Here is a 22,778-nt window from a genome sequence, read left to right on the forward strand (position 1 = left end):
AAATTCTGATACCATCTGTTCCAGCAAAGGAAAGATAACAGTGGCTGAGTGGGCTCCCCCCACTCTGTAAAGAGGGGGAGAAATAACCCCCAAATTGGAGCATCCTGTTCTAGTGGTTAGCATTTCCATTCCAAGACAAGTATCCATCTTGGCATGGAATTATCTAATTCACACCTTTCCTGTGTTACATTTGATTGCTCATGTCTGCCAAGCCATTTGGAACGATGAGATCACTTGTATTGTCAGCACCACTCGCTGCTCGCTTTTCATTTTTCTGTTCCTTCCAGTTAATATTTCTGGTTCACTCTCTTGTTGAGTTGTAACTATGTAAGTTTCACAGCAAGCAGGTTAAGAAAGCATCATCGAGACCATGATATTCCTTATCTGGATGTTGATCCAAGTGGCCTTCATCACTTTTGGCTCCTCTTATCTTTAAAGGAGTGATTCCCAGTTCACTGTTAATTCAGGAGCAGATGGCTTACCAATAGCAATTACAGGTGCCTGGCTCCACATTCTATTATGTTGTCTTCTCTCTCCATCACTGGAAGCCAAACATGAGAAAGGCACCTTTTCTTCTATGCTGCTGAGTGTGAGAGAGATGTTTATATCCTCTGGCAGTAATTAATAATTGCCTGGCACCAAACCAGATGCAGTGTTTAGGAAACCATTCAGTACCCTCACTTAGCCATGGCTTGAAGTCAATACTAGAGAGGCTGTTCCAGAACCCTTCAGGAAGGGGGAAATGACTTTCTTATTCCTCTTGTCACTTTAAATTTCAAGTGTGGGCTCATTGAGATGAGTGTTAGCGAACTCTTGTCAATTTTTATTTCACTTAACATCAGAGTCTTCCTGTCAATATGTAGCTTCAGAGTTACTTTCATGAGAAGCATTGATTTGAGCATGGTGCAGCTCATTTTAGCGTCTCTCATATATTAACTACTATATTTCTATGGTATATTAGAATTAAAGGCCGTTGTAGCTGACACAATGGGCGCTAGCAGGGGGAGAGGGAGGTAGAAAGGAGGAGAGTGATTATGATAGAGAGTGCTTGGCATTGGGAAGAGGAAGGGGAGGGGTTGTCCAGTTTGTAAGGGTATGAGGTAGAATATGTATGTTGTGTGGGGGGTTGTGGTGGTGTGACAAATGAGGGTGTGGGTATGGAGAGATGGGTGTCAAGAACCTGTGGTTTGAAGTGTTCGTTGAGCGTGGGAGAGGACTGACCTTTGGGAATTGTGGTATAGTGGTTACAGATGCCCACATGCTTCTTTCACTGTTGCCCCTTAGAAGAAGAGCTGGATTTTTGTACCATACTTGTCTACTACCCAAAGGAGTCTCAAAGCAGTTTACAAACACCTTTTCCCTTCCTTTCTCCACAATAGACAACCTGTGAGGGATGCAGTGCTGTGAGAGGTCTGAGAGAACTGGAATGGGCTGCATTCATCCAACAGGCCTCAGGTGTCTCAAAGCAGTTTCCAATTGCCTTCTCTTTCTCTCCCCATAACAGACACCTTGTGAGCGAGGTGGAGCTGAGAGAGCTCTGTGAGAACTGACCACAGTCACCCATCAGGCCTCAGTTGTCTCAAAGCAGTTTATTTATTTTTTAAATTGGTATGCTGCCACTACCCAACAGGTCTCGCGGCGGTTCACATGATAAAACATTAAAATACAATAAATTACCTGATTAAACAGCAAGGCAGCAGTGGTCACATCCTCTGTACTCAATGCTAACCCACCTCATTCAGCCAGTGGTCACGTCTTCTTCCAGTGGGAGTGGGAGCTGGTCTGATGGACCTTGGAGATCCAAGTTGAAATGCTGGGACTCTGCCCTGGCCTCAACTGTATGCCTAGAAGAAGAGCTTCATCTAGCAGGCCCTGCAGAAAGCTGGTAACTCTGGCAGGGCCCTCAGTTCTTCCGGGAGCTCATTCCACCAGGTTGGGGCCAGGACCAAAAAGGCCCTGGCTCGAGTCACCTTCCCTTCCTCTCCCCATAACAGACACCCTATGAGGGAAGTGGGGTAGAGAGAGCACTTGCTGTAGATTTAGTGCCTCACTTGGAAGCTGGCAACCCTAAGAGGATATCTCTCTGTGCATAGCAGTCTTGACCCTAGTCAGGTTTATGTATACCTAGATAGTCTGGAATTCCAGAACATGAACCTAAACCAATCTGGCAACCTTACCTCCTCTCTGAAATGTTTTCTTGATCTGAACTAAGTCAGGGGTGCTAGGTGGCTGCGGGTGCATGAAACACTTGAGGCCCCACTTCCTGACTTCAAGGAATATGTTCATACCAGGGACGGCCAACTTCCAGGTGGGGCCAGGAAACCTCCTGGAATTGCTGCTCATCTCCATACTTTAAAGATCAGCTCTGCATCCAAAAATTGCTGCTTTGGAGGGGTAATTCTGTAGCATTGTATCTCACTGAGGTTTTGGGATGCCATCCTCCAGGTGGGGTCTGAGAATACTCTGAAAGTACAGCTCATCTCCAGTCAGTTAGGCCAAAAGGAAAGCTCTCTTCTCTCACATACATCCCGTCAAAAGGAATGCATGTAGCCCCAGACACCCCTTGGCTAGCACAGTCTGTTGCTTGGCTGGTGATTTCTGCCCTTCTGAAGGCTGAGGCCTACTTCTGGCAACTATAGTCCCTGTCGTTGTCCGCAAAGCCAAGTTGTTGCCTAATAAAAGTGGAATCTAGTTTCTCCCTAAGTCTCTCTGTCTACTTTACTGTAAAGCTAACTCGAAATTTTGGGCCACTTATGTCTCTTATTTCATAGGACCTTCCTGGCAAAGACTGTTTTTTATTTACCAGCTTGAGAAAAGTCACTTTAGTTTCCATGTCTCTCCAGCCATTTACTTGTTCACTATTTACAGTTTCAGGCTGTAAATATTCTTTATTTAGATCTTCCTGCACTTTCCAGACTCGCAGGGTGGATGCTGGTTGGTCTATCTGTGCCCCAAAATACAAACAGTTGCTGATAAGGCCTGGCCAAAGGCCAAAGCCCAGGAGGGACACACCCGCACCACTCCACCCCAACCTCAGTTTGCAAGCCTCTACCATTGTCTCTAGATCGCTGCTCATCTCTATATTATAATTATAATGATCAGCTCTGCAGGCAAAAAATGGCTACTTTGGAGGCTGATGCATTTAATCATTTTGAAATCCCACCTCCAAACCTTCAGGAATATTTCCAACTCAAGGATAGCCAACCTCTCCAGGTGGGGCCTGGAGAGCTCCTGGAATTACAGCTCATCTGCAGACTAAAGATTAGCTCCCCAGGCAGAAAGGGCTGCTTTGGAGTTTGGACAGGGTTGTTGTGGAGAAAAAACATTTAAGGCCTCCCACAGAGGTTGTTGTAAATTGAAACACTTGAGGCCTATTGCACAGGGTTGTTTTGCAGATGAAACAGGAGACAAAAAAACCTCTGCAACAGCATCCAGTTTCATCTGCACAACAACCCTGTATGGGAGGCCTCAAATATACAGACAGTTGCTTGTCTACCCCTTCCCTCCAACAGCAAGGCCGGCCAGAACATTATTTTAAGTGAGAAGGGCTTTTTCTGTGGCACTGTTAGCCAACTGTTTGGCAGAAGAGGAAAGCTTCCCTTCTCCCCTCAAAAGGAAAGCACAAGTACCCCCACAGACTCCCATGCATTGCTTTCGGAAACACATTCCTTGCCTCAGTCGGGGGCTGTTAGAGGCTCCTTCACAGCAGGCCTGAAGGGATGGAGGAAGAAGCACATTCATCAACCACCTGCCAGTTCTGTCAGTGGTTTGAGGCAAAGTGAGCGGAGTTGTTGGATGTGACAGTTTGGGCAGGACACACAGCCTGATTGGGTGGAAGATGTAGCCTGATTGGGCAGGTTGGGCTGTTGAGACCGGGTACCGGTGGGGCCGGGCCGGGCCAATCCGGACATGCACAGGACCCAACAGGGCTAGAGAGGGCCCGGACAGTCTCTACCCAGGGTTTTTCACAATTATGTACTAGAGTAGTGTTAAAGATGGTGCATGCTTGTGCATAATGTGAGATTTTCTGACATTGAGTACAAAACATTAGGAGGGAAATAGTTCAGTGATGAAAAGCTTGAGCATGGGTGATCTGTAGTTTTCAAATTCAAATCCAAATCGAATTCCCAGTGCTGTTTTGAGATTTGGAATTAGGTTTTGAGGGAGAATCAGAATCAGAATTTTTGGGGGGTTCCATTATTCTCAATGTGGGTAATTTTTAGGGGTGGGACGGAAGTGGCTGTTTTACAACCAAGTGACACCAAAATTTCAGAAGATCTAGTCATTGGCTAGTAAGGTCCAGGAACTGTTCTCCATTCTTTCCTGTAGGTGGAGGAATCAAAGAAACTCATATTCAAACACACTAGAGCAACTATAGGGCAAAAACTTCCACAAAAAGAACTAATAAACCCAATAGAACCATTTCAAGCCAGAGAATCCAAGCCAAACTACCCTTGCTTAAAAAAAAATATCTAAAGCCTCATCCTCAGTTAGTTAACTGTTTTCAAAATCCTAACCATGGACTTTCTTCAGAACCTAAAAACCAACAGGAATACCTCAAAACTCCATATGACCACTCCCCACAAAACACAACACACAAAAATCTTAGAATCATAGGATAATAGAGTTGGAAGGGACCTCATGTGTCATCTAGTCTAACCCCCTGCACTATGCAGGACACTCACATCCCTATCGCTCATATACTGTAACCTGCCACCCTCTTGAACCTTCACAGTATCAGACTCTCTGTCAGATGGCTATCCAGCCTCTGTTTAAAAATTTCCAAAGATGGAGAACCCACCACCTCTCGAGGAAGCCTATTCCACTGAGAAACCGCTCTAACTGTCAGGAACTTCTTCCTGATGTTTAGACGGAATTTCTTTTGAATTAATTCCATCCCATTGGTTCTGGTCTGTCCCTCTGGGACAAGAGAGAATAACTCTGCTCCATCCTCTATATGGCACCCTTTTAAATACTTGAATATGGTTATAAAATCCCCTCTCAGTCGTCTTCTCTCTAGGATAAACAGACAAAGCTCCCTTAACCATATGTCTTGGTCTCCAAACCCCTCACCATCCTTGTTGCCCTCTTCTGGACATGCTCAAGTTTGTCTACATCCCTCTTCAACTGGGGTGCCCAAAACTGAACACAGTATTCCAAGTGAGGCCAAACCAGAGCAGAGTACAGTGGTACCATCACCTCCCATGATCTGGACACGATACTCTGTTTGATACAGCCCAAAATCCCATTTGCCTTCTTAGCCACCAAGTCACACTGCTGACTCATGTTCAATGTATGGTCTACTAAGACTCCTAGATCCTTTTCACACATGCTACTGCCAAAACAAATCTTCCCCATCTTATATTGGTGTATTTTGTTTTTCCTACCTAAATTCAGAACTTTACATTTGTCTCTATTGAACTTCATTTGATTCAGTTTAGACCACTTCTCGAGCCTATCAAGATCATCCTGTCTTCTGTTGTGTTTGCTACCCCTCCCAGTTTAGTATCGTCTGCAAATTTAATAAGTATCCCTTCTAATCCCTCATCCAAATCATTTATAAATATGTTGAACAACATAGGCCCCAGGACAGATCCTTGGCGTACTCCACTTGTCACTCTTTTCCAAGAAGATGCTGAACCATTAACAAGTACCCTCTGGGTACAATCTCTCAACCAGTTATCCATCCACCTGACAGAATTAGGATCCATACCGCATTTTACCAAGTTATCAACAAGAATATCATGTGGAACCTTATCGAAAGCTTTACTGAAATCCAGATAAACTATGTCCACGACATTTCCCTGTCTTCAAAACAATTCTGTCACCTTGCTCAAGAATGGTACATTGGAGACAGGTCAGTAGTTATAGGGATTTCCTAGTTTGAGAACAGCCTTCCATAGGACATACCTCCACCTCTTTCAAAGGGGTTACCAATTCCTCTCTCCAAAAGTCATTAACTATGTCTTGGACTTATCCCCCCCCCCCCGCAGTTTTATATAGCCCAGAAGGCCAAGGGTCAAGCAAGCAAGTGGTAGGCATCAATTTTCCAAGAATTGGACTGAATAAACTGAAATATCCCAAACAGCTGGTCAGGACAGCACACTGACACCATCTAACACACACAAGTTTTATCCATGATCCAGTTAAGGATCATGGATCACTTATTTTGCATCATTTCATGTGTTACATTAAAACTTTTTTCTTTGCTTCAGTTCTGTGTTTAGGCCTCTGGTTGGTTTTATTACCCAAATCCCATTGCTTTATTTATTGAATGCCCCATTTCATTAATTGTATTGACTCACTAGGACTCAAAATGGATTATGTTAAATGAGTCATTGCACTTATTATAAATGCATTGATTATAAATAAAGTAAGTAAATATTGAAGATGAAACTTAAATACTTTGGCCACCTCATGAGAAGGAAGGACTCCCTGGAGAAGAGCCTAATGCTGGGAGCGATTGAGGGCAAAAGAAGAAGGAGACGACAGAGAATGAGGTGGCTGGATGGAGTCACTGAAGCAGTAGGTGCAAACTTAAATGGACTCCGAGTAATGTTTGAGGACAGGAAGGCCTGGAGGATCATTGTCCATGGGGTCGCGATGGGTCGGACACGACTTCGCACCTAACAACAACAACAAAAGTAAATATTATATGTAATGTTCTAAGTAAAATAGTCACAGTGGGCCACTGAGCAGCCTATCTCCTCTTGAATGCCAGATCCCAAGAAGTCACTGACCACTCAAGACAACTCTGCTGGCCTACACTATGCAGATGCAATCTTGGTGGGAGAGTGTTGGGTTTTTCCCCCCATCACCCTATAGAATATGCTTTAAAATGTCAGAAAGCCACTTGGATTAATCGGCTTCTGGCAATGATCCGTAAGTGATACCACTGTGCTGGGAATGATGCTTGAGCATTCATTCAAACTTCTATAGTTTAATTGTAGAATTTGGGATGAATGCTACAGCATCACCCAGTGTGATAATTACCTTTCCAAGCTGCACCTGAACAAATATCATCATGCTAGGGATGCTTTCTGTGCCTCCCCCCTTTTCACACAGTCACTTTCTCCTCCTACTCAGCCTGAGTGGTGGCAAGCAATGGGAGCTAGGGTTGAAACATACTTGGCCCCAGAGGGAAACTGGCAACCCTATGCCCAGAGCAAAATACCAGATCAAGAGCGATCACAAAGTTGCATCTTTGTGATAACGGAGGGAGAAGTAATGCCTGAAAGCTATATTACCCTGTTATGTTTGTGTCTCTAGTACATTTATTCAATACATCATTGCTTCACAGCAATAGTCCAGGCAGGGGAGGTGTCAATGCCTCATTGTGTCCATAACCCCCACAAAATCCCTTGAGAGGCCTGATAGTTAAATGCCAGCTGCTGACACTCAATCCTGCAACAACTCATCATCCCTCTCAGCACTTCTCTTTTTAGCCTGCAACTCTACTCTTAGCCTGCACCATTGCTTCCCTGATGGTGCAGAGGATCCTGGAGGGCTGGAAACAGGCAGCTGGCTTTCATCTGCTGTTATCAGACCTGGTGGGTGAAGGTGACTGTACAAGCTCTTGGCTTGAAGTCTTGCCCGGCTTGCACTTTCTCTTCTTGTTTGTCAATTTCTGCTTGTCCCCTTTCCTCCTCTGAAGACTCCTCAACCTTGCTGAGTCCTGGCTCACCCATGAGACCCTTCACTACTTCACAATGAAGTAGTGTTTAGAAGATTCTAACTGTATTTAGGATTGTAATGTTAACCTTTGCTTACTCCACTTAATTTATCTACTCTGTTAAATCCATGTCTTAGTTATTTGCTACCAGAGCTCCCTTCACACATCCTCCCATTCAAAATTATCAGTGTCAGAGAAATTCTAAGAATATATACACACATTACTTCCAACAAATTTATTCTGTTTGTCAATAAAAAGACATTCCTAATATATTCATTGGCAGGAATGGAGGGAAGGGAATCCGATATTGCACACTATTGCAATTAAAAATGGTTTCAAAATATGTGATCTGGAAAAATTCAGTCATGCATGGAAGGTGTCAATCTGGCATTAAGACCCACCATATTCAGAAACCAGTCAATCAATGTTCTAATCTTCCAGGGAATTTTGTCACTGGTCTAAATCACTATTTTATCTACAAACTTCAAAGGGACAGAATTAGGTTTAATTAACTAGGTCCTTACTGCCTCCCCTACTCAAAGTTTGAGCAAGCCTTTGTGATTTCTCACTCACTATATATGCTAATATCATAGCATCACCCAGTCTTTACTGCTGTTAATATGTTAAGATAAGTTCTCTATGGTCTTTGTTTTCTTAATTAGAACGGTTTATTATGTCTTACTTTGTACTATCTTTGGTTACATTGTATATGAATCCCATTTTACCTATCAACAATGTGGAGTGGTTAACACCAACTATGAGTGAATCATTTATTACCCTTTTGATTGGATCTTATTTTAAACTGGTGTTTATTTGTTACATCCCCCCTCTCACAACTGTGATGTTTTGAGCTTTAAGTATAAATAAGAAACTAAAAACAGAGCCTCTTGTGGCGCAGGGTGGTAAGGCAGCAGAAATGCTGTCTGAAGCTGTCTGCCCATGAGGCTGGGAGTTCAATCCCAGCAGCCGGCTCATGGTTGACTCAGCCTTCCATCCTTCCGAGGTGGGTAAAATGAGTACCCAGCTAGCTGGGGGGTAAATGGTAATGACTGGGGAAGGCACTGGCAAACCACCCCGTATTGAGTCTGTCACGAAACGCTAGAGGGCGTCACTCCAAGGGTCAGACATGACCCGGTGCTTGCATAGGGGATACCTTTACCTTTACCTAAGAAACTAAGATCCTTGGTGAATTTAGTTATTGGTCCACCTAGTCCACAGTCTCACACAGTGGCCATCCAGTTGTACTAGAAGGTCCACCGAAGAAATAACAGAAGCCAAGACCTTCCCTAGAAATGGCATTCAGAGGTTTACTGTCTCTGAATGCAGAGGTTGCCTTTAGTCATCTGTGGCTGCACCAATCGCTACATCCAATAACAGTGAATTACACAATTTAACTGTTCATTAAGCAATTATTTCCTTTTGTTTTTCCTGAACCTATTGCCCATTAACTTCAATGGATGTAATCTGAAATGCATCTGTTTAAAGGGTGTATGTTGTCTTTAGGATGCCACTGGGTGCCTGTTTGATTGTGCTACAACTCGGCCTGCCAATCTCAAGGTTTAATGCTATGGAATAAATCTTTCTGCTGGGTTCCTTCTCCCACCCAGCCATTACCCTGGAATTTATATATCTCCCAAGCTGGAGTTGGCAACATTAGATTTTTTTAATGCCTAAACAGTTTTTAAATTTGATTTTCCAACACATAAAAGATTGACATTGAAAGAGGCTTTTCCCCCTATATTTCTAGATGCATGTTCTTGTTATAATACCAGAAATCTTGCAGTCATGTAAAAGCACACATATGACCAAAAAACTATCTGGCCATGTCACTGAAGAATGGTAATGCCATAAGGGCCTTTTCATACTCCTCTCTCATTTGATCCCAAAAGTAGTCTGATGGGTAAAAACCAAGACTCAATAACAAAATTCAATCTAATAGGATTTTGCAATCATCCCTAGTTGGCAGCAATTCCCTGTGCGGATAAATATAGTAAAGCCCCACTGATGCAGTGGCACTCAAGTGTGCTTCACGTTACCCTCCCTGTAATAGTGGTCTTGGTACAGTTGAGTCCATAAAATCCCTCACAAGAGTACCTGTGGCTAATTTCCAAGCCTAGTGTAAGCCACTTTAATCCCACAATTACAGAAGGTTAATTTATACTTAATGATCCCTTCTGCCAGTGCAGAAATTATTCAAACTTATTCTTTGGTTTTAATGTCTCCATTGCTTCACCCTAACACTACTATTAGCTAATGAAAGTTTATCTTGCTAGACTTAGGGGACGAAAGACCTAACCAAGGGAAATAAAACAATTAGTTTGATAATTAAAAATATTACTGATCACTAAGAAAACTTTTTTTCAATAATGCAACACTATAATTGATATTGATTGCTCCCTTTGAAAAAAACAACAGCAGAGTGGAATTCTAGAACTAGAACCTCTGAAGAATTAATGGGGAAAGAGCAGAGGCAGCAAATCTCTGAAGGAAGAAATAATGAGTTGAACCAAGCATAAAATTTTGGCTTGTGGAAATGCAAGACAAAGGAGGAGTAACTGCTTCTACTATCAAATTTAATGTATTTCCACTTGCAAAAGATCATGTGCAGCCAGGTTCTAGCCACTCTCTAGAGAGGAAAGTGTTAGGTGGAGCTAAATCCATTTCTGTTATGGGTTGCTGGGCTCAAACCTTTGAGACCCTTCCCCTAAAAGGGCACTGGCCATTAAACAGAATGTGTTCTATCAATAATATGATTGCTTTGGACAGGTTAGCACTCCATAGGAATGTACGTCTGTAATATTCTAGTGCAGTGGGGCTTGTAACAAAGCCTGGCGTCTTCTTCACAAAAGTGGCTTTGCCATGAGGCTAAGTGAGGAAGTTGCTGCTCCTTCCAAGGTCCATCAGGCCTGGGCTTTAACGAGATAGAAGAACTTTGACTGCAGGTAGTTTCAGATGATTAAAAGTTCCTCCATACAATTTTTTTCCTCCTGCAAACAGAAAACTGGATTATCAGGAGAAGGGCTCTCACCTCACTTCTCCATTGATTTTTCTCTGTGTAGGGATTTGGGAGGAGGATTGGGGGTGCCCTTCCATCATCCCCCTTGTCCACTTGCATATAAAACCATTTTCTTGTTGATTCATGCTGTTGATGATTGAGTTTGTCATTGCATGCTCTGCACATGCCTAGAGAGTGCTCAACAAGGCTACTTCTGAGGCCATTCAACAGTAATACAATAATCCTTGGTACTTCAGATTATGGTGGGGAAGGAGACAAGGGGGTTTAATTGCTGCCACCATTTAACAGTTTAAACAGGGGTGCACAACCCAGTCCAGCTTTGAATTTTTCTTGGGCCTCAGTGTTCTGGCTAGAGCATTGGGGGGGGGGGGGAGCAAAGGCAAAAAATAACCCTTGCTTTCCCCTTTCTGACCATTACCTAAGTGTGTCCATTATGTTGTAACATAGCACTTAAACAGTCAAAAAGAGAAGGGCAGGCATTATTCAGGCATAGTAGCTGAAAGAAGTACAAGCCCAGACACAGGTTGCCCTGTTATAGTTTTATTTTTTAAACTGTTTTAAAAAGCTACTTAGAGAAGGATACAGTAGGGGAAGTTCCTTCAAGATGGTGATGATCAACCAGAGTACTGTCTGAACCTGAGTGGGCTACATAAATATTCAAAAGAATAAAAACAAACAAAAACATATATACCTCAATATATACTATATATACCTCCAATCTGATGAGACCATCTCACAGCAGTCACCAGAATTCAAAGAACCCTCCATTTTTTCTTGTGTTTTCTCTGATAATATAGTTTCTGGAGATTGAAAAAATTGTTGTGCTTGTTTTTCTCCCAAAGCTCAGTTTTGGAGGAATCCCAGTCCCAGGAAAACCGGGAACTTTTCTGAAGAAGAATTTCCATGGCTGCATTGAGAACCTTTATTACAATGGAGTCAACATCATTGACCTAGCTAAAAGACGGAAGCCCCAGATCTACATAGTGGTAAGGACTCAGCACTTATTTTATTTGTTGACTCCTTTTTTCCTTCTGTCTGTTGACAAATATTGCTTACCCTGCAAAGCAAAAGACTCTAACATGGGGGGGGGGGGAGGGGGAGGGAACCATGCAAAATACTTTGCTGCTTCAAAACATGTTTCTGATAGCTATGCCACAGTTAAGAGGTATTTTAAAACGGCAGAGGTACACATGTGGTATCGTTGAGGATTCCATTTCTAGTGGATTCAGAATCTCATTTTAGAGATGCCTTAACAAAGAGTGAATGTAGGGGGAAAATATAGAGTCTATCATCATTGATGTTACAAAGCTGGATTGTGTAAAAATTATGTGAAAATATACTGGTTCATAACAATAAAACATGATAAATAAACAATAACATTTAAAAAGTCCCCATTCCATTCCCACCCCAGTCCACGCTAAGCCTACCTCCTTCTGCCAAGCACCCAGGGAAGGTGTCTTCTATTGGAAGACTGGAGGAGACAAGGGAAGAGCAAAAACAAAATGTGTATTTTCACACTGAAACAATAGATCTGTGAAATTCAGTAGCAGACCTCTGAGAGAGCAGTAGTCCTTGTTTTTTAAACACCCACATTCTCTTGTCAGTTCTTTCCCTTTCATATGTATTGCCTAAATTCATGCAGATTCTTTGTAACTTTACCTTTCATAATGAATCTACCAGCAGGCCAGATAACATGAGCATAGGTAACTTGGGGGGGTTTGTTGGCTTTGTCTACCAAAGAGTATCACTTGTTTTTGGAACACCTGCATGGCACTGAAGTCTGATTGGACTCCAGTCCTCTTTTTTCCATCCCAAGTACTCTTTTCCAAACCTGCTTTGTCCCGGTCTTTTCAGGAAGAGTGCAGTCCAAGAATATCATGAGGCAATGTGGATGAGGAAGTGTGAATTATCCAGAGTCCTCCCAACACTGTGCCATTTTTCCTCAGAGCTCTGGCTTGTCCTCCCAACACTGCACCTTGCTATTCCTGTTGCCATTTTAGCAGAGGGCTGTTTTCAGGCTTTTTAACTGTAATTTATCATTTTCTTTATCATTGTAACATTAGAATGATCTACTGTCACATGCTACTAACTCTTCTGAATTCTGAGTTTTCATTAAAAACCAGAAGTATTTAACGATTTCCACTCCAGAGACATAAGGAGTGTGCCTGTCCCCTTATATCACTGTCCCCTGCCAAAGAGCACTTCCTTCAGAAAATTCCAACTTGCTGGTGGTGCCCTGTGAGAGAGAAGCGTACTTGGCCTTGAACAGAGCCAGGTCCTTTTTGACCCCAGCTCCAGCCTGGTGGAATGAGCTGCCCGTAGAGACCTGGGTTGTTATGGAACTCTCAAAATTGCAAAGGGCCTGTAAAACACCACTCTTCCACCTGGCATTAGGTTTAGGCCAAAAACTGCATTCTTATCATTGTGGCAAGAGGAAGGAAAGGCAGTAGTAAGCTTCTTTGAGACTCCTCTGGGTAGTGAAAAGTGGATATAAAAACCAGCTCTTCTTCTTTTGAATGCCCCTGCCCCTAGCCCCTATCTAGGCTATATTCTTCATCTGAACCGGGCCAAAAATGGGAATTCCATCTATCATGATAGTAGGTTCGTTGGAGTTGATAAAACTATGGCAAGAGTGACCAGTTTATAATTTTTGATTATTTTATAGGATTTAAGTTGATTTTATTGTATGGATTTTTTATCTGCATGATTGTTGTAAGCTGCCCCGAGATTATTTTTGGAGAGGAGCAGCCTAGAAGGCCAACAATTGAAATAAATAAAAAGAAATCTGGGAATTCAGAGAAAGTAGTAGCCTTATCTGTTCCACATAATATATTTCTGGCAAGGGCTTGGAGGAGGAGCATGTCATATGGCTTAAATGACAGTGCTTAACACCAACTCAGGGTGGTTGTCCCACCCCTGAGTGCTTCCTCCTCCAACTGGCTTGCCTATCTGTCCAGCAGCTAGCCAATCACCTTCCATCCCTTACCCCTGACTATCCCCTCCTCCTTCCACTTCCCTCTGAGGCTTGGGAGGTGGCAGATCCATGCCATGTGAGGGCTGCCCCTGCCGGTGAGTTCCCTTCCTGGGGACCTCCAGCCTGTAGCCTTTCCAGGTCCTGGGGGGAGGGGGAGGCTATCCACAGTGTTCTTACACACACACACACACACACACACACACACACACACACAATCTAGTGCCGTTGTATTCCTGAATGTAATGGACTTCGTCCGTAGTACTTTTATGATACTACTAGTAAAAAAGCCTGCTGCAGTATTGAATGCAACAGGCACTAGCAAGGTAATGGTTGGGGGGAGGCGATGGGCGCGTGGAACCTCAAGGCTGGGTAGGTGTGGAGCGGCCTCCCTTCCCTCCCTCTCACCTTCCTCCCACAAAGGTGGCGGGGTGGGTGTGCGGTGGCCTAGGGGCTGACAGTCCTGGTCGATGCTGGCGACGGGGAAGCTCCACTCCTACACCACAGCCTCTGCTGCTCCTGTGCCACTGGCCTGGCAATGCCTCCATTGCTTCTCCGGCGGTGGCTCCGCCATTTCTTTAGTGGCTCACAGCTGCCTTGGCCGCTTCTGTGGCGCTGGCTCACCGCTGCCTGTGCCAGTTCTGCACCACTGCCTTGCTACCACTGCTTTTCTGGTGCCACCTCACCACCATCCCCGCCAGGTTTGGTGGAGCATCGTGCTGGTCAGGGGTTGGCGGTTGGTGGGGAGCATGCAGGCATGAGGCTGGTCATGTTCCTCATGGGGAGTTGTTGGGGGCAGGTGATCCATGGGCCTACCCAATCTAGGTGAACCAGCTTTGCTGGCCGCTCCTGGATTGACCCATGGAGTGGAAGTGGTGTCCAGACACCTGAACAGGGCACGGACACCACTCCACACATATAGTGGCTCTTTGCAACTATATAGAGCCACTATAGTGATTTAGCAAATAGTGATTTAAATTCCTGAAAAATAGCTCTTCAGTGGCACAGGGGTGGGGGCAGCCATGGGAATCTAAGGTCAGAAAAATCTGACGAAAATGCTGTGCATTTCGTAGTTTTCTGCCCTTGCAGTGGCAACAAGAGATGTATGGAGAATCATCACTACCTAGATACAGTGTTGGAATACTATTTTCATTATAGATGAATATTGTGGACTTGCACTGCTCAGATATGTATGATAATACTGTTCAAAATCCTGGAGAGTGTTATGATGAAACCTCAGCTGTCTTCTAAGACAGGGACATCTATAGAAGTTGTTCCTAATCTGCTTTCAATATGCGTGTCAGTGTGTTTTGGAGCCATAAACCAATAAAAGTCAGCAACCAGTTTGATGGTATGAAAGTTCAATAGCAAGCTTAAAGAAACAACAAATTGTAATAAATTTTCAGCCCTTCTTTATGTGGTTGTATTTATGTATATATGTATAGCAAAGCCTTTTTTCTTCTATGCTATCCCTCCCTCCTCAAGAAGCTTCTTGCAAATAAACCATTGAGATAACACACAAGAAAAATGTTGGAAAGCAAGGCCTTGGGTCTTACTGTGTCAGCAGGAGCTGTAAATTCTGTTGGCATCCGTACTTTTACTGTGGTCATAATTATTTATGAATTCTGTTGCTACTCTGGACCTACAGAAAAGCATTCTCCATCATCATCTTCCATTATGGAGCATTGAGGGCAAACTGACCTATTCAGCCATTAGGGATGACAGTCACATGTGGGAGCTGGGGATTCGCTGGCTTTATAACTCATCTCTAGACAAAAGAGATCACTTCCCCTGGGGAAAATGGCTGCTTTGGAAGATGGACTCTATAGCACAGTGGTTCTCAACCTTCCTAATGCCGCAACCTTTTAATGCAGTTCCTCATGTTGTGGTGACCCCCAACCATAAAATTTTGCAAGTGTTCTTTCACTGAAATGAAACTGAAACTGACCAATTGCATGAAGATCCAGTGTTCATCATTGTATATAGATTGTTTTTTCCCCGGGGCATCTCAGTTCAGTTCTGCCTCTTGTCCCACCATGCCGATCTCGCTCTTTTCTGCTGCTCCAGACAGATGTACACTCTATCTTGATCTACCCTGGAAGGCTGTTGCGTGGATGGCGCCTCCCCCTCCCCAGCCAAGCTGCTTGCCCTGCCGCAACACCCATGAAAGAGTCATTCTACCCCCAAAGGGGTCCCGACCTCCAGGTTGAGAACCACTGCTATAGTATTATACTATGCCTGAGGTTTCTCTCTGCCTCAAATCCTGTCCACTCCCAGCACTACCCCAAAGGTCTCCAGGTATTTTCTAAAGAAGAGTTGGCAAACCTAACCACTATTGTGCTAGCTCTGCTGGGAAGAAAGGTCTATTCTCCACGTATAGATCTCTGTTTCAATCATGGGCCTCACTCCATTTAGAATGGAATGCTGTTTCCTGACATTTCTGTAGTCACTTCACTTGAGTCAGGATATTGCTTTGTGCAACTTTTCTTTGGTTAAGAAGAAAAGCTTAATGGAAAAGGAAGTGAAATGAGTCACAACAAAGTGCACCCAGTATAAATAGAGCTGTTGCTTCATAGACATCAATGCTTACCTAATTTTCCTCCACTTTGCCATTCACAAAAAGGAATTTTGTATTGCTACCCCAAAGGGGTTTTCTTCTTTACTTCCCATCTTCTCTGCTTTTTCTGTAACGTTGATAATGCCAAGGAAACAATGAATACCTCCCTAAACAGGACAGAGTAAAAGCTGGAATGGCCCGGAACAAGCTGGTACAGGCATGAAATGCAAAAAACAGTGGGATGTATTATAGGCACTTGGGAACAATATTTTAGAAATGAAAACATAGAGATCCCACACCTTTATTAACCTTTACCAAGTTAAAAAGTGTTTGGAACAGAACAGGCCAGAATGGGAATCAAACAAACAAGAGTACCACAAAACACAGTGGGATGAATTACAGATACTTGAGAACAATATTTTTGAAATGAAAAAGTGAAACTCTCAGCCTTTCATTAATCCCTTCCAGGCCAAAATGCCTCTTGAACACCCCAGAATTGACATTAAACAAACGAGTACCACAAAAACCAGTGGGGCACATTAGAAACACTTGAGAACAATATTTTAGAAATGAAGACGTAGGACTCTCATCCCTTTTTTAACCCGTTCCAGGCCAAAAGGCCACTGGAACACCCCAGAACGGGCATTAAACAAGCAAGAGTACCACAACAAAAGAGGAATGCATTACAAACACTCAAGGACAATATTTTTGAAATGAAAAAGTGGAGCTCTGACATCTTTATTAACCCTTTCCAGGCCAAAATGCCTAACGTTCTGGAACAGACTGAAGCGGGCATTAAATGATAGTACTTCAAAAAGCAGTGGGATGTATTTAAGGCACATCCAAATATTTTGGAACTCCAAATGCAAAAATAATATGCACATTAACCTGTTCAGGGCTAAAATACTTCCAGAACACCATAGAACAGGCTGGAATGAACATTGAACAACAAACTCTAGGCCAATTAGTGGTTTCCAGGAATGTGAAGCTTCACAAAACTTGCTGGCCACATAAAAGGGTATCCCGGGAAGAGGAGCTGCAAGTAAGTGTATACTATGTCTAAATTTAGAGTTCTAAAGTGTTGTTCTGGAGTGTCTTTAATATGTTCCTCTGTTTTTTGGGTACTATTTGTGCAATAGATCACTTCAATGCTTGTTCAGATGAAAGTCAAAGGACATACTCAGAACTAACATAGTAATTTTGTTTACATTTGATAGTGTAGCATCAGAGGTTTCTAATTCCTGAAAGAGTCTTATTTCCTATATACGCTCATCAAAGGATTCTCCTTGATAGCACCGTTGTACAGTTTCCTAATTAGTCTGGAGGAGTAAGTCCATCCCTTTTTAACAAGACTCCAAAAGCTTTAGCATATCATGAGCAGACTTTTATCTTAGTAAATCAGGGTATTCAGCTGTACTCACACATGAGATAATTGTAGAGGCTTTTACATCTTTTTCTGTCCAGTTTCCATATTCCTGCTTGAGCTTCTGCAAGGTGTTTGCATCTGGAGCTACAGGAAGTTCTTCTTAGAATCTTAGAATCATAGAGTTGGAAGGGGTGTCTGAACAACTGTAATAAAGTTTGATTGATTGAGTTGGAAAGGACCTCCAGGGTCTTCCACAATCTCAATTTCTCTTCTCTCAGCACCAGTTTCAGGCATCTAATAGAATCTGAAAATGTGTGCTTTTCAAACAGGGAGAAAGCAAGTTGATTTCTCTGTCTAGTGACTTCTCCCGAGCAAGCCTCTTCTTACTGGACTGCAAAACCTTCAGCCATGTGTGCCTTTTTGCAAAATAATAATAATAATAATAATAATAATAATAATAATAATAATAATAATAATAATAATAATAATAATAATAATAATAATTCATTTTAAAATATGATATGGTCTGTGCCTATAATTTGAAGAATATTGATTGGTAGACTTGTGGTAAAGTTTTAATATCTTGAAAGTTAGCTGAGTACCTGGTTTGGCTGAAAAGCGCAGTGTGCAGCTGAGTGTGTGTGGTCAAAAAACAACAAAGAAAAATACATTGAATTGCAGGGTGGGAGTTCCAGGCTTATAAAGATGCTCACACAGTATTAGCATTAAAGAGGCAACAGCTTTATTAACAAACACACTGAGAGGGTTGGCATGGCAGGAGGTAAGGAGCTGTTTGCAGTCAGCTGACTGCCGTATTTTCCCACCACAATGGCTTGCTCTAATCCTGCACCAATTTCCAGCTGGGAATTCAGGTCCCCCAAGCCACTTCCCTATCCAGGGAAGTGTCCACCTCTGATGCCAGAGGAGGACCCGTCCCAGGCCACCAGGCCTGTGAAAACTGTGCCTCATGCAACCGGGCTCGGCATCCATTCACAAGTCTGCAACCTCTTTAAAGAAGCCCCTTGTTCAGGGAGTTTGCCATGCACATCCTACTTCTAGTGAAACTGGCTCTGCCCCAACCCGAAAGCTGTGACAATTACATAACTTTTTAACATGATAACAATCTGAAAGAGCCTTCCCCCTGCTCCAGTCCCAGGGTGCCATGCTTCCCTTGCAGCCATGTGCACCCAGGGCTGCCTTCCCACCGTTTTTTCCTGCCCACTTCACCCACCGCATCAATGGCAGCCCCAGTTTAATCCAGGCCACAAATTATCTAAGATTGTGCTCAACTAATATAGAAACTATTTATTAGTAGATTTAATTTTACACATGAAAAGGTAAAGAGAAGATTCCTATTCTAATTTAAATGGTTGTGGAAATGGCTGGAACCATTTCTGCACAAACCATATTGTATGCTTGAAGGAGGGGGAAGAAAGAATCAGGAAACAGGAATTTAGCCCTCTGCCTGTCTTAGAAGAAGAAGAAGAAGAGTTGGTTCTTATATGCCGCTTTTCCCTACCCGAAGGAGGCTCAAAGCGGCTTACAGTCGCCTTCCCATTCCTCTCCCTGTGGGGTGGGTGAGGCTGAGAGAGCCCTGATATCACTGCCCGGTCAGAACAGCTTTATCAGTGCCGTGGCGAGCCCAAGGTCACCCAGCTGGCTGCATGTGGGGGAGTGCAGAATCGAACCCGGCATGCCAGATTAGAAGTCCGCACTCCTAACCACTACACCAAACTGGCTCTCTTAGGCCAGGTTGTTACAGTGGCTGGTATTTTCAGTTTATTTGTTAAATGTAACCCATTTCAATGGTCAATTAATAGGTTCAATATTGAGCAGATTAAGACCTTCTCCTATTTGGGGATTCTGTTATTGGCAAATTAATTAAAGAGGGGACCAAATTCTCAGAGACATGTTAGTTGGACTTTTGGCTCTGCATATTTCTCTTAATGGCAAATCAAAGTGTTTTCTTTTATCAAAAAGCATGAAACTGATTGCAGTAGTTTGTTCTTAAGAGCCTGCTGTGTTTGCTCTTGGTCTTTCTTTTCCAAAATCTTTACTTCCCCCCCCCCCCAAATATGTACTATCTTACTATCCCATGATATTGCAGAGCTTTCTTATTCACAAGATTGAATATTATACCCTCAGAGGTTCTACAGGAGAGATTTCTGAATATAGCTTATTGCGATAACTTATTGCCTTTGGGTTCTGAATATGACTGATACATCTTTTCATGTTTTGCATGAATGTGGGGTTTTATTGACTCGCAGGAGGTCATTATGTGCTGGAATAAGACGCTATACCAATGTTGGTATATACAATGCCACAGCTTCATTACCTCCCTGTGAGAGGGTTGGCACAGCATGGGAGAGCTAGCCTGAGCTAGCAGTCAGTAGACTAAACCAAAACCCTTGGAGTTCAGATGTGCCCTGAGGACCCACGTTGTTCCCAGCTGGGCGAGCAGATGCCCTTGCATATTGAAGTCCGCACTAAGGGAAGTGACACATGTGGGGAAGTCCCCAGGTGCCAACCTGATTTAACTGCCCCCAGGCCAACTGGCAATCGAACCCATCTGGGTAAGCCGCACTCGTATACACACTGCCTCATAGGGAGGCCCCAAACCCCTATGTGTAATGATTGAAGAAATTGTGCTTCATTGTATGCATGCACATGAATGCTTATACCCTGAATAAAAAATATTTTGGTCTTAAGGATACCACTGGCCTCAAACTTTGTTCTATAGTTTCCTTTAGTTGAAGTTTTGAGCTTCTACAGAGGCTTTTGCTCCTATGCTAAATGGAGTGGAAGCGCCAGGAAGCACTATGACTGGAAAGGTCTTAGAATGAAAGCTGTGGAGTTGACAGGGGCTGATTAATTCATTTTTCTGGGCTATTCTTTTGTGCTAAGCCTTCACATTTCTGCGACTGAGCTAGCTGCTCATTGAACCCGCTGAATGAAATTTAATCATGCTAATACAGTCTGCACATGCCTTTCAGCAAAGCCCCGTGGCTCCCTGACAGAGATTCTAGAGAGGGCAAAGTCTGTGGAGAAAACAACAAAACATGCCCCCTCCTCCTGTATTTTGCCCTAAGAAATTCCCTACACCTAATTTTTAAAATGAAATGTTTGGAAAGCAATAAATTCCCATGCTTTGTTTTCTCTTTGGAATAAATGATGCATAACATTTAACATTTAAAATGTTTAGTGTGTAGATATTTATGTAAGACAACCAAGAGCATTAGTTGATAATTTCTTTGTATACTGTAGACAGATTATATACACACACAAATACATACATACACAGACTATATATGTGTGTGTGTATATATATATATATAAATATATATTCAGATGGTAGATAGATAGATAGATAGATAGATAGATAGATAGATAGATAGATAGATAGATAGATAGATAGATAGATAGATAGATAGATAGATAGATAGATAGATAGATAGATGTGAATACGTTTTGTTCATATGGTAGTTAATATGCTATAATGCAGGTAGCCAACCTGTGGTCCTCTAGGTGTCCATGGACTACAATTCCCATGAGCCCCTGCCAATTTCTAGTATTGGCATTCACATAGTGGTTCATGGACTTGGACCTCCATAGCTGTGAGACTGTCTTCTCATATGATCTGCCACAACACCAACCTGCAGATGGGGAAAATGCCCTGTGAAAGTGCCTTCTGCCTTGTGGCTCCCATTTGATGAAATGCTGGCAGGGGCTCATGGGAATTGTAGTACATGGACATCTGGAGGACCACAGGTTGACTACCCCTGCTATAATGTATATCATATTCTGGCCTGAATGGTCTTGGATAGCCTGATTGTTTCATATCTTGGAAGCTAAGCAAGTTTGGCCCTGGGTAGTACTTGGATGAGAGACCACCAGAAAAGGCCAGGGCTACTGTGCAGAGGCAGGCAATGGCAAACTATTTCTGTCTGTTTGGGGTCACCATAAACTAGCTGAGCCTCTTTGGCAGTTTCCACAACCAAGGTGTAGTATAATAATGTTTTTGATATTATGAAGTTGAACGTGATATTCAGATATGTTGCCCATCCTATGATGACTATTTAAGATGGTGCAGGATGACACACTTTTCTTTCCTACATAATCTATCTTTTTATTTTCTACTATCATTTGTTCCTACCTCTCACGTAGCAGTGGGACCATTTCTGCACCAGGAATTTGCCCCACCTTACTGCTCATTCAGTGGAGGGGCAAATTCCTGGGCAGCAGCCTGGCATAACAGCAGCCATGCAGTAAACACCAGGATATAACAGTTTTAAGTTATATGGATATTTTTGCTTTACAATTTTTTTCTTAATGCTTTTTACATTTCATAAATATGCATTTTATGGGTTGGATTCTCTGTCTTTTGTTAAGCATTCCCCAATGAGAAAAAGTCTTCCTCTAATGACATGTTGAAGAGTGTTTTATGTATGTTTTATGTTTTACAGACTGTTTTATGTATGGTTCTCTGTTATAATGTAAACCGCCCTGAGCCTCCGGGGAGGGCGGTATAAAAGTATGATAAATAAATAAATAAAGAGGGACCAACATTTTTACTTTAGCTTTAAAGATAAGGAACAGGAGCAATGGATTAGAATTGCAGGAAAGGAGGTTCCACTTCAAAATATTAGAAAGTATTGTTTGAGGATGAGGGCTGGCTGTAGAGTGCTCCCTCAGAGGGTGGTTAGATTCTCCTTCATTGGAAGTTTTTTAGGAGGAGATTCTATGAGCACCTGTAAGGAGTGTGTGATTTTTAAATCCCTGAGAAGCTGGGTATTAAATCTGTGCGTTCAACAGGCGCAGTTTCTGTGAAACAATCAACTCTTAATTGAACACCAACTCCAACAAGAAATATGAAGCAGCCATCAACAGAAACTCTTGAACTTATATACAGTTCAGGCAGCCCCCCAAGTAACCTTGACTGGCTCTTAATGAAACCCAACAACTGATCCATTTGCAGAAAATCAATATGGCTTGTGATTGGCTGATTTACAATCCTTCATTTGCATGTTATTTCAAACCAGTATCAAAGCCTGCATATTTAACAGCGAGGGACTGGACTGGATGGCCTTTTGTGATGTCTTCCAGCTCTGTATGATTCTGATCTAAATAAGAAACTTTTCTTTTTCTTGCTCTAGTCATTCAGTTTATCATCATCATCTTTAGTAGTAGAAGAAGGAA

At 42.8% G+C, this 22,778-nt stretch overlaps 1 protein-coding gene across 1 annotated transcript in view; it reads left to right on the forward strand.

Annotated features, from left to right (window-relative positions):
• CNTNAP5 (contactin associated protein family member 5) overlaps window positions 1-22,778 on the forward strand; it is a 463,918-nt gene that overhangs the window by 228,473 nt on the left and 212,667 nt on the right. Inside the window, exon 7 of the mRNA XM_077320572.1 lies at window positions 11,531-11,674. Coding sequence (XP_077176687.1) covers window positions 11,531-11,674 — 144 coding nt within the window. The remainder of the gene's footprint in view (window positions 1-11,530; window positions 11,675-22,778) is intronic.

Source organism: Paroedura picta, chromosome 2 (genome assembly GCF_049243985.1).
Source record: "Paroedura picta isolate Pp20150507F chromosome 2, Ppicta_v3.0, whole genome shotgun sequence".
Taxonomy (NCBI): domain Eukaryota; kingdom Metazoa; phylum Chordata; class Lepidosauria; order Squamata; family Gekkonidae; genus Paroedura; species Paroedura picta.